This window comes from Carcharhinus amblyrhynchos, chromosome 6, assembly GCF_965287045.1.
Source record: "Carcharhinus amblyrhynchos chromosome 6, sCarAmb.v2.hapA, whole genome shotgun sequence".
NCBI lineage: Eukaryota > Metazoa > Chordata > Chondrichthyes > Carcharhiniformes > Carcharhinidae > Carcharhinus > Carcharhinus amblyrhynchos.
Window position 1 is genome coordinate 99,192,726 of NC_137329.1, and position 18,609 is coordinate 99,211,334.

At 44.0% G+C, this 18,609-nt stretch overlaps 1 protein-coding gene across 5 annotated transcripts in view; it reads right to left on the reverse strand.

Moving 5' to 3' along the window:
* LOC145344156 (dedicator of cytokinesis protein 4-like) overlaps positions 1 to 18,609 on the reverse strand; it is a 410,020-nt gene that overhangs the window by 134,966 nt on the left and 256,445 nt on the right. For all 5 annotated transcript variants that reach the window (XM_080191055.1, XM_080191054.1, XM_080191053.1 and 2 more), the window contains exons 26-27: positions 9,230 to 9,328; positions 8,035 to 8,129 (exon numbers count right to left, since the gene is read on the reverse strand). In XM_080191055.1, the coding sequence (XP_080047181.1) occupies positions 8,035 to 8,129; positions 9,230 to 9,328 (194 nt within the window). The remainder of the gene's footprint in view (positions 1 to 8,034; positions 8,130 to 9,229; positions 9,329 to 18,609) is intronic.

Consider the following 18,609-nt stretch of genomic DNA (forward strand, 5'->3'; position numbering starts at 1 on the left):
CATTCATGTGTCTACCAAGGCCTTTGACAGGCTACCGCATGGTAGGTTGTTGCATAAGGTTAAATCGTACAGGATTCAGGGTGAAGTGGCCAATTGGGCACAAAATTGGCTTGATGACAAAGACTGTTGATAGATTTGATGATGTGGAGATGCCAGCGTTGGGGTAAGCACAGTAAGAAGTTTCACAACACCAGGTTAAAGTCCACCAGGTTTATTCGGTAACACAAGCTTTGAGTGTCGCTTTGAAAAGGATTGTTTTTCAAATTTGAAGGCTGTGACCAGCGGTGTGCCTCAGGGATTGGTGTTGGGTCCACTGTTATTTGTCATTTCTATAAATGACTTGGATGAGAATTTAGGAGGCATGTTAGTAACTTTGCAGGTGGCACCAAGATTGGTGGCAAAGTGGACAGTGAAGAAGGTTGTGTACGATTGCAACGGGATTCTTTCTTGATTTTCAGAAGGCGTTTGACAAGGTACCTCACAAGAGGTTATTGCAGAAGGTACGGGGGAATGGACTTGGGGGTAGGGTGTTAGCGTGGATAGAGGATTGGTTGTCAAATAGGAGGCAGAGAGTGGGGGTTAATGGGTGCTATTCGGATTGGCGGTTGGTGACTAGTGGAGTGCCCCAGGGGTCGGTTCTGGGGCCTCAGCTATTTACCATTTATATAGATGATCTGGAGGAGGGAACCGAGTGTATGGTGTCGAAATTTGCTGATGACACCAAGATTGGTGGAACGGCAAATTGCGCGGAGGGTGTGGAGAGTCTGCAGAAGGATCTAGATAGGCTGGGCGAATGGACCAGGAACTGGCAAATGGAATTTAATGTTGGCAAGTGTGAGGTAGTCCACTTTGGTAGGAATAATGGTAGGAAGGACTATTTCTTACGGGGCGAAAAACTGCAGCAGGCGACGGTGCAGAGGGACCTCGGGGTCCTTGTGCATGAGTCGCAAAAACCCAGCCTGCAGGTGCAGCAGGTGGTCAGGAAGGCGAATGGGATGCTGGCCTTCATAGCGAGGGGGATTGAATATAAAAGTAGGGAGGTCTTGCTGCAGCTGTATAGGGCACTGGTGAGGCCGCAGCTGGAGTACTGAGTGCAGTTTTGGACGCCGCACTTACGCAAGGATATTTTGGCCTTGGAGGGAGTGCAGAGGAGGTTTACTAGGCTGATACCGGAGTTGAGGGGGTTGAACTATGAGGAGAGGCTGAATAAACTAGGCTTGTACTCATTAGAGTTTAGAAGAATGAGGGGAGATCTCATTGAGACGTATAAGATGATGAATGGGATGGATAGGATAGAGGTGGAGAGACTCTTCCCGCTCAGAAAGGACAGTAGGACTAGGGGGCACAGCCTCAAGATAAAGGGGGGGCGGTTTAGAACGGAGTTGAGGAGGAACTTCTTCACTCAAAGGGTGGTGAATCTCTGGAATTCTCTGCCCGTTGAAGTGGTGGAGGCTGCCTCGCTAAATATTTTTAAGACGCGGGTTGATGGGTTTTTGATAAGCAAGGGGATTAAGGGTTATGGGGAGAGGGCGGGAATGTGGAACTGAGACACGACAGATCAGCCATGATCTTATTGAATGGCGGGGCAGGCTCAAAGGGCTAGATGGCCTACTCCTGCTCCTATTTCTTATGTTCTTATGTTCTTATCCTGAACAATTGGGCCAGTAGGCTAGCAAATGGCAGATGGAGTTTAATTTAGATAAATGCAAGGTGATGCATTTTGGTCGATCGAACCATGGCAGGACAGACTCAATTAATGGAATGCTCTGGGGAGAGTTATAAAACAAGGGATTTAGGGATACAGGTTCATAGCTCATTGAAAGTGATGATACAGGTAGACAGAATGGTGAAGAAAGTGTTCAGCATGCTTGGTTCACCGGTCAGAACATTGATTGTAGGAGTTGGGACATCTTGTTGAAGTTGTAAAAGACATTGGTAAGGCCACACTTGGAATACTGTGTACAATTCTGGTAAACCTATGATAGAAATGATATTATTAAACTAGAAAGAAACAGAAAAGATTCACAAGGATGCTACTGGGTTTGAGTTATAAGGAGAGGCTGGATAGACTGGGATGTTTTTCCCTGGAGCATAGGAGGCTTAGGAGTGACCTCATAGAGGTCTACAAAATAATGACGGGCACAGATAGGGTAGATAGTCAACATCTTTTCCCAAAGACAGGGGAGTCTAAAACTAGAGGGCATACGTATAAGGTGAGAGGGGAGAGATACAAAGGGTCCAGAGCAACAATCTTTTCCACACAGAGGATGGTGTGTCTGGAATGAGCTGCCGGAGGTAATAATAGAGGCAGGTACAATTTTGTCTTTTAAAAAGCGTTTAGACAGTTACATGGGTAAGATCAGAATAGAGGGATGTAGGCCAAATGCGGGCAATTGGGACTAGCTTAGTGGCTAAAAACTGGGCAGCATGGACAAGTTGGGCCCAAGGGCCTGCTTCCATGCTGTAAACCTCTAAGATACACTTTGAACATTGCGAATCTGCCTGGATCTACCACTTTCCACTGGCAGTGCATTCCAGGAATCCACCACCCTGACTGTGAAAATCTTTACCCTACATCTCCCCGAAACTACCACTGCTCACCTTAAACCTCTTGTAGTCCATCCTTCCACCCTGGGAAAAAGCCATTGACGATCCACCTTACCTATGTCTCGCATAATTTGGTAGACCTCCATGATGTCGCCTCTCAGCCTCCATCTTTCTAGTGAAAAGCCAACACTGAGTCAGGATGAACCTTCGTCAGAGCCCTCATCCTGACTCAGATGCTGTCAGACCTGCCGAGATTTTCCGATATTTTCTGTTTTTATTTCATTTTCCAGCATCCACAGTATTTTGCTTTTATATTAGTAGTTTAGCAATTTTGGGGGAAAAAAACCACAGGTAGAAAAAAAAATTGTGTTGTTGCCAAGCAACAGGAGTCCAGTGACACACAGACATAGAAAGCGACAGAAAAGGAGATCAGAGTCTACATGTCAGTGTGAAGACAGGATTCTAAACTCTCTGATAATAAATACTGCTGGGGGGCTGAGTTTAGGAAACTTGTGCTGCGTAGTTGAAGTAATAGAGAGTTTAGAGTGCAGTTTTGAGTGTCTCAGCAAGAGATACCAGCTGGGGAAAAAGCATCTTGTGAACACTCAGAAATCCACCAGAAGCAAGAATCCTTGGTGTGGGAAATCTTCACTAGGTTTTTATGTCGGTAATAGTATTGCTGAGATAAAAGGAATGGCATGAGTTTGAATCCATTTCCTGCGTTTCTATTGAAATCTTTTCAAACATTTAGCCTGGTGTAATACAGTTCATTTCTCCTCGTTTAATAAATGTTTTATTTTTTATTTTTAATGTTTATCAGTAAATTCCTGAGAGTTTGTTCAGTAACTTTCCGCCATGGTTCCCAAATATAAAGGAAACACAAGTGCCGTTTCATCCTAGGATCTGACTTTTCCAGCATTACCAGCTGGGATCATGACAGCATCCTAGACTGTCTTTCTGCTCTAATGTATCATCTAGTTCCTCCTCCTCATTGAAGATCTTTATATCTTTTAGTTTTCCCTTTACCTGTGGTGCCGAAAGCACAAAACTTGACTATTACAAGATACTCTCATTCCTTTTCCTTGTTTCTGACTTACTTCTATATGACATTTTCTACCCGAGCCTTCCCCAACTTTCCCAATTCAAATTCCTTGTTTGACTGCCCTATTTATCCTCTGAAGTACAAATATTATCTTTATTTCTGCCTCGTCAAACCTTTTCATGCTCTTAAAGCAATGCATCAGGTCACCTTTCTGTCTTTGCTTTTCCAAAGCATAGAGCCCCACACTGTTCAGCCTTTTCTGATGGGTATAATCTCAGTTCCAGCATCATCCTTCCAAGCCTTTTCCACCCCCATTTCCTCCCCTGCCTTTATGTCCTCAACAGAACGGAAAAGAGTGGCGTACCAGAAATGTAGTCTACCAAACATTTTATACAAGTTTAACACAAGCTTCTCCATTCTATTACATTGTGACAGAAAAATAACAGTTTTCAATATTTTCCCCAATATCACAGTGGTATGCTGTGAAACAGGCTCACGTGAATACATGAAAATAACTAATTTAGTTAGACTGGAAGTAGTTAGACAGCAAGATTAAAAACATCAAAAAGAGGTTAGAGATGACGCAAGTATTTTGCAGTGCAGATGAGTGCGGCAATGATGGAATACCAGGGGAGGGGTATGAATGAAAATTTGCATTAGGAAGTTAACTATTATATTTCACAAGGAAAACATGCAATTGGTAAAGATCATAAACGCATAAAGCAAAGCAATGAGTTTATTTTTACCCAAAAGTAGTAGCCATAAAAAAAAATGAAAGATCTCTATGTTCTGGGAAAGGGCATTTCCTAGACAAAACAATAGATTTAACGATGAAAGGAGAAAAACATATTTAAAGAGAGATTGAAGGGTATATAGTAGGTGTGAGCATGAGATCTTGAACAGCGTGTGTGCTGAAAAGAGACCCGTGGAGAACACAGCTTGTAGCCACCCTCACAGACCTTGTAACAACAGTGGATGCTTGTGACAATTTTTACTGAGAAAATCTACTGTTGCCAGAAAGAAGTTTTCAACTTTTAGTCTAACGAAACAAATCTTTTGAAAATGTTGTAGACTGACTCTTAACTGTGTAAATGCAATATTGTGTGTTTAAGTCTTCCTTCTTTAAAATAAATGTTTAAATTTAATATTTACAATCTCTAAGACTGGTTTAAAATTTCTGCTCCTCACTTTGAATACCTTCTCATTACAAAACACAAATTGCAACCACTTGACATACCATAACATTGTTAGAATTTAACCCCAGTACTTTGTTTGCTTTTTTAATGCCCTTGTTAACATATGCTGCTACACAATGATTTTTACTAGTACCCCTAAATGTTTGATCCTCTACCTGCTCAGACTCTTATCTGCCAAGGAATATGTGGCCCCCTTATTCTCCTCGTACTTATTTATACTGAAATTCATTTGGGAGCCCAATATGCAAGCTTAATGTCATCTTGTATTTTATTGCCATTTTCCTCTCTATGAGTTATTTTCCCCAATTTGGTTTTCAAGTTTTGAAATGTCTCTTTCATCTTACAAGTTAAATATTTCAAAGTTTATAGAATGCAAAACAAAATCTACACATCATTTATCTCCCCTTTCTACAAAACACTTCTAAAAAAAATTATATTACTTCAAACTTTTTAATATTTGTCCATTTGTTTTTCAAAGTTATTTATAGAAAATTTGAGAAGTTATAGAAGCCAAAGGAACATATTCTATCAGTACGGTACAGAAGAGTGCTGACAAATTGCGAGAAACCCAATGTTGTGCATATACTTAAGAGTTGACAAATGAATTTCAATTCATAGCTTTAGCAAAAAACATCACGTTCAAGCACAAACTTTCACATAAAAACTGTGATGAAGGCATTAAAAGGCACAAAGGATTATTTGATGGTTAAATTTAATCATGTCGTTTTAACATATGTGACTGGCTGAGTTTCCAAGGATTTGATCAAAACTTCGGTGAACTTTTCCTGAAAAATGGCACTGCCAGGTTCTGACTGAAAGCGGGTGAGGTGATTCTCCCCAGAAAATCCAAAGTGTTGAATTTGCGTAAAAACTGGAGTAAACCATACTGGATTTTTCAGCGGAGTTTCAAAATGTATCTTCCATACTCTGCACTGCAAAGTGCACTAACGTAAATCATTTCAAAAATCCAGGAGCGAGGCCTATTCCCTCTGGAGAGACTGGCAGCATAGCGCTTGACTGGACCACTGCACATGCGCCGATCTGTCAGTGTTGAGACTGGCGCGTGGGCAATAGTCCCGACTGCTGGCCTCCTGATTGTTTGCCAGCTCAATTGCGGGCCAGCCCTGGAAACTGCCATTGCAGGCCATGTGATCCTCCACAGCCCCTTCGCTGGTCCCCTGGACATATATGTCTGGGCCAGCCTCGGGCCCACCCCAACTGCCCCAACAACCCAAAACCCCTTTGCAATGTTTGCAATGCCAACGCCCCCGCTACAGTGTGACCAACCCCTCCCACCCTGATGGCAGCTCAATCACCGACCACCCTTCCTCTGTCACTCAGCCTAAACGCAGAGAGGCAGTGGGAACCCCCAACCCCAATGATCACCTCCAGAGGCCCTGCCTCCATCAGGGATCACCCCCTTGGCACTGCCCAATGCCCAACACTCTGGGGGGCCTCGATGGCTCATCTTCACTGCAGTGGCGCCGGGCTGCCAGCTCTCCACAACTGGGGAGCTATACTAAACTCTGCCGGAGTGAAGCACTCCTGGGGGGGCGGGGGGTGGGAGGGGGGGAGAGAGAGAGAGAGAGAGAGAGAGAGAGAGGAGAGGAGAGGAGCCTACTGGGATCAAAGATTTCAGTTCCAACACACTAATGGGATTTAAAAATGTATGGAGATGTGCATTTACATAACTTATTTGGTTCCATGCCAGAAATCGGCACGGAGCTGACGGCACTGGAAATCTGGCTTTTGGAGATGCATGGAGGCCATAGCGCCCAGCAGGGAGCCCACAAAACAGTCTCCGCCCGCTGTGCTACAAAAGCAGCGTAGCAAGATGGGACAATCGCTGCCCTGGTGTGTTTTGCTCCAGAGAAACACTCCCCGGGTCTTCTGACACTTTGTCAAATTAAAAGCATTTGGGAGGGGATTTGGGGGAGGGGGGAGGTGGTGGTGGTGGTGGTGTTATGCGGCATCATTCTTAAGGCAGAAGTGAACCTAAACACACCAGTATAATGGGTGCCCCAATCTCAAAGCGAAAGACAGAACCCCCTCCTGCACCCCCCACCCCCACCTCCTCACTCCCATTCATCACCGACAATCTATACCCAACCCGCCCTCCCCACAGTGCCAACCTGAGACTATCATCCCCCTGACTACCCAGGGCTGCACTGACCTCCGCAACCCCAGTCTGGTCATCTTGAATGTTGAAATGATTCCCGTCAGACTGACGTCACACTGTGGTGGGGGAAGGGGGGCAGGGCAGTGGTGGAGAAACATGGGCGATCCCAGAAGCAATGGGACATTTATGAATATTTAATATGTTTAAATTGATGGTAAACAGATTATCTTCCTCACTCAAGGGTGTGAACCTAGTTACGTTGCCAATAGGGGGATGGGGAAAATCTCACTGAGATTTCTCTTCAGCACAAATCACATTATGGTCCTCCTGTGAGAGAAGTCTCAGTCAGTCACTGGTGAAAAATGAGGATTAAAAATATTTTCTGAAAGAGGTTTGATCAATATCTGAGCTCCTGTAGGTCAGACCGGGTGTTAAACTCTCGCAACAATACAGGAGCTGTTGTGCGCCATACAGAGAAAAAAAAATCTATCTTCACTGTCCAAATATGTAAAGCAAATTATCTACCCTTTTAAAACCCATTTGATTTTCTAGTCTATTGCCTGGGTTTTGAAATGAAAATTGGTGCAGATCCATGTCTTCAACAATGGAAAAAGCCCATCACCATCCCACTCACAGTAGTAACAGATACTGCAGGTACCTACGATGAGTGTTCACTGAAATAGCCGACAGAGTGAATTTTTACATAATATTACATATGCATTTTCTCATTGGGAATTCTCACTTCATTTCCAGCTTGTGAGGGTTGTTCAAGAAAGTATTCAGCTGAACAAATAGAATTGTGCATAATTGAATAGGAGGTGTTTTATGAAGAAGCTTGCACTGCAAAAATGATCTAATTTCAGCATGTGCCCCAACTCTGACAGCTCCTCTCCGCTTATTCCAAGGACGCGCACAATGTTGAAACTGCATTGTAACAATTATAAAACAAATCCAAAATTCAAATTAAGAAATCCAAATCCAAATTATTCCCGTGCACTCCAGCCTGGTTCACTGCTTCTTTCTTTCATTTATCTGTTGCAAAGTCAGTGCTGATGAGTTAATATCCTTCCCTTGTAAAAAGCACTGCCCCAATATTTGATATGCCTTAAACTAAGAAGATAACATCTTACTTGTTGGTAACCAAGCGCATTATCGTCCAATCTTTTGGGAACATCTCTGGTCTTATAAGAATCTTAAACACTGTAAAAATCTGCAGTAGAAAATCCTAAAAGGAAAGATAAAATTTGCATATTAATTTTACAGAAGCCCTCAAAATGCAGATGCTAATCGTTACAACAGTAGGGTTCTTCTATAGAAATAGGTAGTAGATGGTCACGGGTGGGAAAGGCCATACCTTTACAACAAACACCATAGAGAATCAAACATCAACTTATTTTTGAAGTTGAGCTGGTAATGTCAGTGAGCTATTTTATCCATTGCACAAAATGCAAAACCACTAGAATTTTTTTCCCTTTTGGTGAAAATCGAGGGAACATTGATTCTTCCCACTTCCCAAATTATTTACTTAAACTATCAGTTCCTCTGTGAATAACGTAATATATTTGCAGTAGATACGAAGAGTTACAGTGATCATTGTAAGGTGGACAGGCTCTCTCCTATTTTAACTAGATACAATCATTGGCCTCCAGTTACTCAAGCTATCCAGGCATACATTTCTCAGAGCACTGTGGAGCAATGTGGCTTAAAATCTCAAACTGTAGACCATAGATATGCATGATTTAACATAACATAAAACAATCTTTAAAAATAAGTTACTCTGTGCACGGTGCTAACAGATTAAGAATCAAGGGAACTGGAGGTGCGTAACAGGGAATCTGAGATGGTTTTGCTGTATTATTGGCATCTTTTCACTTGCCAATGCCTCTTGATCTCTCCTTCATTCCTATTGATTCCCTCACCTTTCACTCCCATGCTAACTCTTTTATTCTTTGCCCTCTTCCCTTTGTCCTTAGAACTGTTACTCCCTCTCATTGCGAGAGCTCTCTCTCTCATTCCCTGTGCTGTTGCTCCATCTGCTCTCCTCACTCTCTCCACTGTTGTTCCTTCCCCCATACATGATCTCTCTCTATTTATGCTGTTCCCCTTACTGACGTTTGATTGTTGATTTGCTGATTTTAATTCCAAGTATCTTAAATCAAGGGAAAATTCAGAAACGATGTAGCTTTTGATTCCAGACAGTTTCTAAAAATTACTGCAAACGAGCAAGGCGCAAGCTGGGCCTTTTAAACACCTATTCATATACCTTTTAGTGCTCTGCTAATTGGCTGATCAAGAGATTGGTGCACATAAGTGCAAATGACTCACCCTGAGATCATCTTTGCTGGTGAAGCTCTCCAGAAGTTGTTGATAGTGTTTATCTGTCATTTGCCTCAGCAGAGCAAGAAGACATGCCACAAACTCACCCTGTCAGAAATAAAACAAAAATAAGCCACCATTTTCATAGGTATTTACAGAGGCAATGAGAGCGTCAGCATGGTGGGCCATTTGGTAGTATACCCTATACTTAAAATAAACAAATCATGGATGAATTTTCATTATAACAGAATTCAGCAGTATAATGTACACAGCAATATGGCTACCCTATGTCCAAAGAGGTAATCAGAAAATATAGGACTCAAAAAAAAAGTATGTTCCTTTCACAATGGCGATTTTCACAGAAACATAGAATCCTACAGTGCAGAAGGAGGCCAACCAGCTCATCAAGTCTGCACACAATCCCACAGAGGCCCTTATCCCCTTAACCTCATGCATTTACCCTAGTTAGTCCCCTGACAGCAAGGGGCAATTTAGCACGGCCAATTCACCTAACCCGTTCATCTTTGCGCTGTGGGAGGAAACCGGAGCACCTGGAGGAAACCTACGCAGACAGAAGGTGAACGTGCAAACTCCACATAGACAGTGACCGAAGCTGGGAATCAAACCCAAGTTCCTGGAGCTGAGAGGCCGCAGTGCTAACCACTGTGCCACAGTGCTGCCTCAGATTTTAAAACATCGACCAAGAAAGTAGGTTTCGTAGTATCTTGTAGCACAGGAGGCAGCCATTTGTTCCATCATTCTTGTGCCAATTCTTTGAAAGAGCTATCCAATTAATCCCACTCCGCTGCTCTTTGTCCACAACCCAGCAAATGTTTCCTTTTCATGGAGTAACCTGTGGCCATTGCCCAGGTTCGTTTGTGAAGAATTATCATAGAACATAGAACAGTACAACACAGTACAGGCCCTTCGGTCCTTGATGTTGTGCCGAGCTTTGTCTGAAACCAAGATCAGGCTATCCCACTCCCTATCATTCTGGTGTGCTCCACGTGCCTATCCAATAAACGCCTGAAAGTTCCTAAAGTGTCCGACTGCACTATTACAGCAGGCAGTCCATTCCACACGCTGAGTAAAGAGCCTACCTCGGACATCCCTCCTATATCTGCTACCATGAACGTTATAGTTATGCCCCCTAGTAATAGCTACATCCACTCGAGGAAATAGTCTCTGAATATCCACTCTATCTATCCCCCTCATCATCTTATAAACATCGATCAAGTCACCTTTCATCCTCCTCCACTCTAAAGAGAAAAGCCCCAGCTCCCTCAACCTTTCCTCATAAGACCTACCCTCCAAACCAGGCAGCATCCTGGTAAATCTCCTCTGCACTCTCTCCAATGCTTCCACATTCCTCTTATACGGAGGTGACCAGAACTGCACATAATATTACAAATGTGGTCTCACCAAGGTCCTGTACAGTTGCAGCATACCCCATGGCTCTTAAACTCAAACCCCCGTTAATAAATGCTAACACACTATAGACCTTCTTCACAGCTCTATCCACTTGAGTGGCAACCTTCAGAAATCTGTGGATGTGAACACCAAGATCTCTCTGTTCCTCAGCATTCCTCAGAACCCTGCCATTGACCCTGTAATCTGCATTCAAATTTGTCCCACCAAAATTAATCACCTCGCACTTATCAGGGTTAAACTCCATCTGCCACTTTTTGGCCTAACTCTGCATCCTATCAATGTCTCTTTGCAGCCTACAACAGCCCTTCACCTCATCCACCAGTCCACCAATCTTGGTGTCATCAGCAAATTTACTGACCTACCCTTCAGCCCCCTCCACCAAGTCACTGATATTGACCATTTGGAAAGATGCAGCTTAATCCAGGATAGTCAGCACGGATTTGTGAAAGGTAAATCTTGCCTCACAAATTTGATTGAATTATTTGAGGAGGTAACAAGTGTGTAGATGAAGGTAGAGCAGTTGATGTCATATACATGGATTTTAGTAAGGCGTTTGATAAGGATACCCATGATAGGCTCATGAACAAAGTAAGGAGGTGTGGGATGGGGGAAATTTAGCTGATTGGATAAGTAACTGGCTATCTCATAGAAAAAGTCTGACAACACCAGGTTTTAGTCCAACCTATTTATTTGATAATATACTCACAAGCTTTCGAGGGACACCCTCTTCGTCAGGTGAATGGAGAGTTCTGGCCTCAGACAGAGCATATAAAGCACAGACAGTTTGTGAGTATCCAACGCCGGCATACCCACATCATATCTCATAGAAGTCATGATGTGGGTATGCCGGCGTTGGACTGGCGTAAACACAGTAAAAAGTCTGACAACACCAGGTTTTAGTCCAAACGATTTATTTGATAATACTCACAAGCTTTCGGGGTTAGCTCCTTCGTCAGGTGAATGGAGAGTTCTGGCCTCAGACAGAGCATATAAAGCACAGACAGTTTAGAGATTACTGATTAGAATGCGAATCCTTACACCTAACCTGCTGTTCAAGACCTGAAGTGGCTGATAATGTGAGTGGAAGGAGCACTGATCACAGTTTAAACAGATGTGTATTGTCTCCAGACAGTACAGTAAGTGAGGTTTTGCAAACCCAGGCAAGTCACAGGGGTTACAGATAGTGCGACATGAACCCAAGATCCCTGTTGAGACCGTCCTCATGTGTGCGGAACTTGGCTATCAGTCTCTGTTCAGCGACTCTGCGCTGTCGTGTGTCGTGAAGGCCGTCTTGGAGAATGCTTACCCGAAGGTCAGAGGCTGAATGCCCGTGACCATTGAAGTGTTCGCCAACAGGAAGGGAACAGTCTTGCCTGGTGACTGTCGAGCGATGTTCATTCATCTGTTGTCGTAGCGTCTGCATGGTCTCCCCAATGTACCATGCTTCGGGACATCCTTTCTTGCAACGTATCAGGTAGACAATGTTGGCCGAGTTGCAAGAGTATTTACCATGTACCTGGTGGATGGTATTCTCACGTGTGATGATGGTATCCATGTCGATGATCTGGCATGTCTTGCAGAGGTTGCTGTGGCAGGGTTGTGTGGTATTGTGGTCACTGTTCTCCTGAAGGCTGGGTAGTTTGCTGTGAACAATGGTCTGTTTGAGGTTGTGTGGTTGTCTGAAAGCAAGAAGTGGGGGTGTGGGGATAGCCCTGGCGAGATGTTCGTCTTCATCAATGATACGTTGAAGACTCCGGAGAAGATGTCGTAGCTTCTCCGCTCCGGGGAAGTACTGGACGACGAAGGGTACTCTGTCCACTGTGTCCTGTGTTTGCCTTCTGAGGAGATCGGTGCGGTTTTTCGCTGTGGCGCATTGGACTGTGATCAGTGCTCCTTCCACTCACATTATCAGCCACTTCAGGTCTTGAACAGCAGGTTAGGTGTAAGGATTCGCATTCTAATCAGTAATCTCTAAACTGTCTGTGCTTTATATGCTCTGTCTGAGGCCAGAACTCTCCATTCACCTGACGAAGGGGCTAACCCCGAAAGCTTGTGAGTATATTATCAAATAAATAGGTTGGACTAAAACCTGGTGTTGTCAGACTTTTTACTATCTCATAGAAGACAGAGGGTTGTGGTGGATGGAAAATTTTCAGACTGGAGACCAGTTACCAGTGGTGTACCACAAGGTTCAGTGCTGGGTCCACTGCTATTTGTGATTTTACTCCCATCTTATGCTCCCTAATTCTTGCCTAATTGCGTTGCAGTTACACCTCCCTCAATTATATACCTTGCCCTGACGTATGGCCCTATCTCCAAAGTGCTCTCCACATACAAATCTAACACTTGGCCTGGTTCATTACCCAGTACCAAGTCCAATGTGGCCCCACCTCTTGTCAGCCTATCCACATATTGTGTCAGGAAACCCTCCTGCACACACTGTACAAAAACTGCTCCATCCGAACTATTCGACTTATAAAGGTTCCAATCAATATTTGGAAACTTAAAGTCACCCATGATAACTACCCTGTGACCTCCACACATATCCATAATCTGCTTTGCAATTTCCTCCCCGACATCTCTATTACTATTTGGGGGCCTACAGAAAACTCGTAACAATGTGACTGCTCCTTTCCTATTTCTAATTTCAGTCCATATTACCTCAGTAAGCAGATCCCCCTCGAACTGCCTTTCAGCAGCCGTTAAACTATTCTTGATTAGCAATGCTACTTGCCACCTCTTCTACCACCTTCCCTACTCTTACTGAAATTAGCTGAAATTCCAGGGGCCTGTCTGCATGCGTTTGCCAGCCATGTCCAAGCATGAGCCATGATAGCTTGGAACAGACAGCTGCAATTAGAGTTGACAAAGTGAAAAAGGATAAAAGGATGGACATGAAGAACGATGATTAAAGGGAGCAGTGTGTTCCATCTTTTGCCGTTTATTTACAAAGAACTACCAATTATACTTTGAGTTGAAGTGGAAGGAGAAGATATCTCACTTGACACTGACAGAGACATCACAAAGTAAACTGAACAGACTTTCGTCTAAAGCGACAGATATCAATTTTCTTTTTTCACCCTCAGGCAGCACAATCTTCGAAGGATGATTTTACACAGGTTCAGGTCACTTTAAGTAAGTGGCTTGCATCAAAAATCTGAGTGTGAGCCTCCATGCTGAGTGATAGCAGGCTGTTACTGATACAGATATGAAAATTGACTAATGAAACGTTCACGTCAGTGGCTCATCCCATGCTGAACTGAAACTTGGCCCGCTCCCTGCGCATCACTAGACAACGAAGGATGTCAGTTAGGTGATCTATATTTACAAGAAATCTCACAACACCAGGTTCAAGTCCAACAGGTAGCATGAGTTTTAACTTGGTGTTGCGAGACTTCTTACTGTCTTCCCCAGTCCAAGCCAGCATGTCCACATAATAACTACAACAGCAGCTCCTGATGCCTGTGTCGACATAACAAAGGTACTGGATCTGACATGCTCAGTACTATAAATACTGATCAGACCTGCAGGGTGTTTAATCAGAGGAACATGAGTGCAGTATTTGTACTTAATAATTTCGGTGCCCATTAAATCGGTTTCACAGAGCAGGTGTTGCTACACTGGGCAATCAGCTGCTTTTACAATTTCCAAACACATGGAGGAACTGAAACTTTAACTTGAACAATTACATAACTCTTTGAATGCTGTAGTTAAGAAGAAATGTGGAGCTGCCAGCATTGGACCGGGATAGGCACAGTAAGAAGTCTCACAATACCAGGTTAAAGTTCACCAGTTTTTTTTGGTAGCACAAGCTTTTGGAGCACTGCCCCTTCATCAGGTGAGTGAAGAGTTCAGTTCACAAACAAGGCATATATAGACACAGACTCAATTACAAGATAATGGTTGGAATGCGAGTCTTAACAGGTGATCAGGTCTTTACAGGTGCAGACAATGTGAGTGGAGAGAGGGTTAAGCACAGGTTAAAGAGGTGTGAATTGTCTCAAGCCAGGACAGTTAGTGAGATTTTACAAGCCTAGGCAAGTCGTGGGGGTTACAGGTAGTGTGACATGAACCCAAGGTCCCGGTGGAGGCCGTCCTCATGTGCACGGAACTTGGCTATCAGTTTCTGCTCGGCGATTCTGCATTGTCGTGTCTCTTTAAGGCTGCCTTGGAGAACGCTTCCCCAAAGATTAGAGGCTGAATGCCCTTGACTGCTGAAGTGTTCTCTGACAGGAAGGGAACACTCCTGCCTGGTCATTGTTGAGCGGTGTCCATTCATCAACAAGAAGAAAGGGTGCCCATAATTCATACAGAGGAATATACTATTCCACATTGCATACAATACTTTGTGTAGATCCAAAGGCCACTAGAATTTAGCAAAGTTTATCAGGTGAGAAATTGATACCCAATTTCCCTCGCTTGTCACACCATGGATCCTTAGTAGGTTCCAAATAGAAATGCAACTCAAAACCATCTTGTACAAACAATATGTGCTCAGAATAAAAAAATCTTAACTCAGAATCTTGACAGTTCTTTGTCAGAAATGTCCCACGTACGATTTTTTTTTCATTCAAATCTCTTCCGTGAAACTGCAGATGTTTGGGCAGAGCAGAATCTCACTAATGGCAATGTGCTGGAAATTCTTGAGGGGCTGAAAATAGATAAGTCCCCTGGTCCGGATGGGATCTACCCTAGGATTCTCTGGGAGGCTAGAGAGGTGATTGCAGAGCCTCTGGCTCAGATCTTCAGGTCGTCATTGGTCTCTGGTGTAGTCCCGGAGGATTGGAGGACAGCGAATGTTGTCCCATTGTTTAAGAAGGGGAACAGAGACTTTGCCGGGAATTATAGACCGGTGAGTCTTACTTCTGTTGTGGGCAAGGTTTTAGAAAAAATTATTAGGGATAGGATTTATAGTTATTTGGAGTGTAATGAATTGATTAGAAATAGTCAGCATGGTTTTGTAGCGGGTAGGTCGTGCCTTACTAACCTTATTGAGTTTTTTGAGAAGGTGACCAAAGAGGTGGATAGGGGCAAGGCAGTTGACGTGGTATACATGGATTTTAGTAAGGCGTTCGATAAGGTTCACCATGGTAGGCTTCTGCAGAAAATGCAGATGTATGGGATTGTGGGTAATCTAGGAAGTTGGATCAGGAATTGGCTATCAGATAGGAGACAGAGGGTGGTGGTGGATGGTAAATATTCATCATGGAGTACAGTTACGAGTGGTGTGCCTCAGGGATCTGTTTTGGGGCCACTGTTGTTTGTAATTTTTATTAATGATCTGGATGAGGGTATAGTTGGGTGGATTAGTAAATTTGCTGATGACACCAAAATTGGAGGTGTGGTAGATTGTGAGGAAGGGTGTCATAGTCTGCAGGGAGACTTAGATAGGTTGCAGAGCTGGGCCGAGAGGTGGCGGATGGAATTTAATGCGGAGAAGTGTGAGGTAATTCACTTTGGTAGGAGCAACAGATGTGTCGAGTATAGGGCTAACGGGAGGACTTTGAATAGTGTGGATGAACAGAGGGATCTAGGTGTGTGTGTACATAGATCCCTGAAAGTTGGGAATCAAGTGGATAAGGTTGTTAAGAAGGCGTACGGTGTCTTGGCGTTTATTGGTAGGGGGATTGAATTTAGGAGTCGCAGTGTAATGTTGCAACTGTACACTACTCTAGTGCGGCCGCACTTGGAGTACTGTGTGCAGTTCTGGTCCCCGCATTACAAGAAGGATGTGGAGGCGTTGGAGAGGGTGCAGAGGAGGTTTACTAGGATGTTGCCTGGTATGGTGGGGAGGTCCTATGAGGAGAGACTGAGGGATTTAGGGTTGTTTTCGTTGGAAAGAAGGCGGCTAAGAGGGGATCTTATTGAAACATATAAGATGATTAGAGGTTTAGATAGGGTGGATAGTGATAGCCTTTTTCCTCGGATGGAGAAAGCTAGCACGAGGGGGCATGGCTTTAAATTAAGGGGGGGTAGCTACAGGACGGATGTCAGGGGTAGGTTCTTTACCCAGCGGGTGGTGAGGGATTGGAATGCCCTGCCTGCTGCAGTTGTAAATGCGTCTAGTTTGGGGGCGTTTAAGAGATCTCTGGATAGGTTTATGGACGAAAAGGGATTGGTATAGGCTAGTGGGTCATTGTTTTTGTAACTGGTCGGCGCAACATCGTGGGCCGAAGGGCCTGTTCTGCGCTGTAATGTTCTATGTTCTATGTTCTATGAGACAATATTTGTCCTGTTTTTAGTGGCAATGTTTGAAGAAAAAGTGCTTTCCGAAAGTACTTCTTGTTCTTATTTAAAGAACACAATAAGATTTTTAGCAGCCACCTGAACAAGCAGTTAGTCATCGATTTGACATCTCCCTCTTTTGAAGGATAGCACTATTAACAATAAAGCACACCTTCACCACTGCACTCAGAGGAAGCATGGAGTTCCAACAATGCAGAAGGTGGCTATTCAGCCCATTGAGTCTGCACCAACTTTCTGACAGAGCATCTGACTCAGGTCCTATCCCCGCAACCCCAAGTATTCACCTGACTAATTCTCCTAACGTACACACCTTGGGACAGTAAGGGGCAAATTAGCATGACCAGTCCACTTAACCCGCACATCTTTGGACTGTGGGAGGAATCTGGAGCACCCAGAGGAAACCCATGCAGATACAGAGAGAATGTACAAACTCCACACAGACAGTCACCCAACGTTGGAATCAAACCCGGGTCCCTGGCACTGTGAGGAAGCAGTGCTAACCACTGTGCTACCATGCCACACTGTCATGTCAGCTAGAGTGTGTGTTTAAGTGAGGCTAGAACTCTCACTCTCCTAGTTCAAAGCAAACTAGTTCACCAGGAGAATACAAAATACAGAAAGGCTGTTTTCATTGTGTGAAGTATTCTATCCAAAATTTATCACTGCAGAACTTTTGAAGAGAATATATTTTCAGAAATAACCTTCTGTAAACTTCAAGGTTCAGTGGATGTGCACAAGCATACCTATTTATTTCATTAAAGCAGACTCCAAATGTATCTCAATTATCTCAACGATGACAAATGAAACAAAATGAAAACACAATTGCCCAGTGTCAGAAATGAATTTGTAACGTTAGAGGATTTTAGTCATTTTATAAGATTACATGGTCTAAATCTGGATGCCAGCAATCCCAAATTCCACAGGCAGAATTTTGATGTGGATTTGCAGGCAGTGGAGGGGGTGACATTCTGAGTGATCTTCCCGCTGACCTCTCCGACCTGTCTGCAATTTTAGCAATGTCCATTTATGGGCTACTTTGCACCTGGTTTTGGGACAGGCTGGAGGAGTTTTAGGGCAGTGGGGAGCCTGAATAATTTGCCGGGTGTTAGAGATGGAAAGGTGGTAGGACTGGAGGGTCTGAATGACATTACTGTTACTAGAGAGGCGGTGCTCGACAGACTGGAGGGGCTGATTGTGGACAAGTCCCCAGGACCGGATGGAATGCATCCGAGGGTTCTGAAAGAAATGGCGGAGGTGATAGTGGATGCCTTGGTGGTTATTTTCCAGACGTCGCTGGATTCCAGGGAAGTGCCGGAAGATTGGAAAACGGCTAGTGTTACGCCGTTGTTTAAGAAGGGTGCCAGGCAAAAGGCAGGGAATTATAGGCCGGTTAGTTTAATGTCTGTTGTAGGTAAAATGTTAGAATCCGTCATCAAGGAGGAAATAGCGAGGCATCTTGAGGGGAATTGCTTGATAGAGCAGACGCAGCACGGTTTCATTAAAGGGAAGTCGTGTCTGACAAATTTACTGGAGTTCTATGAGGATGTGTCTAGGGCGGTGGATAAAGGAGAGCCGGTGGGTGTGGTCTTTCTTGATTTTCAGAAGGCGTTTGACAAGGTACCTCACAAGAGGTTATTGCAGAAGGTCAGGGGACATGGAGTTGGGGGTAGGGTGTTAGCGTGGATAGAGGATTGGTTGTCAAACAGGAGGCA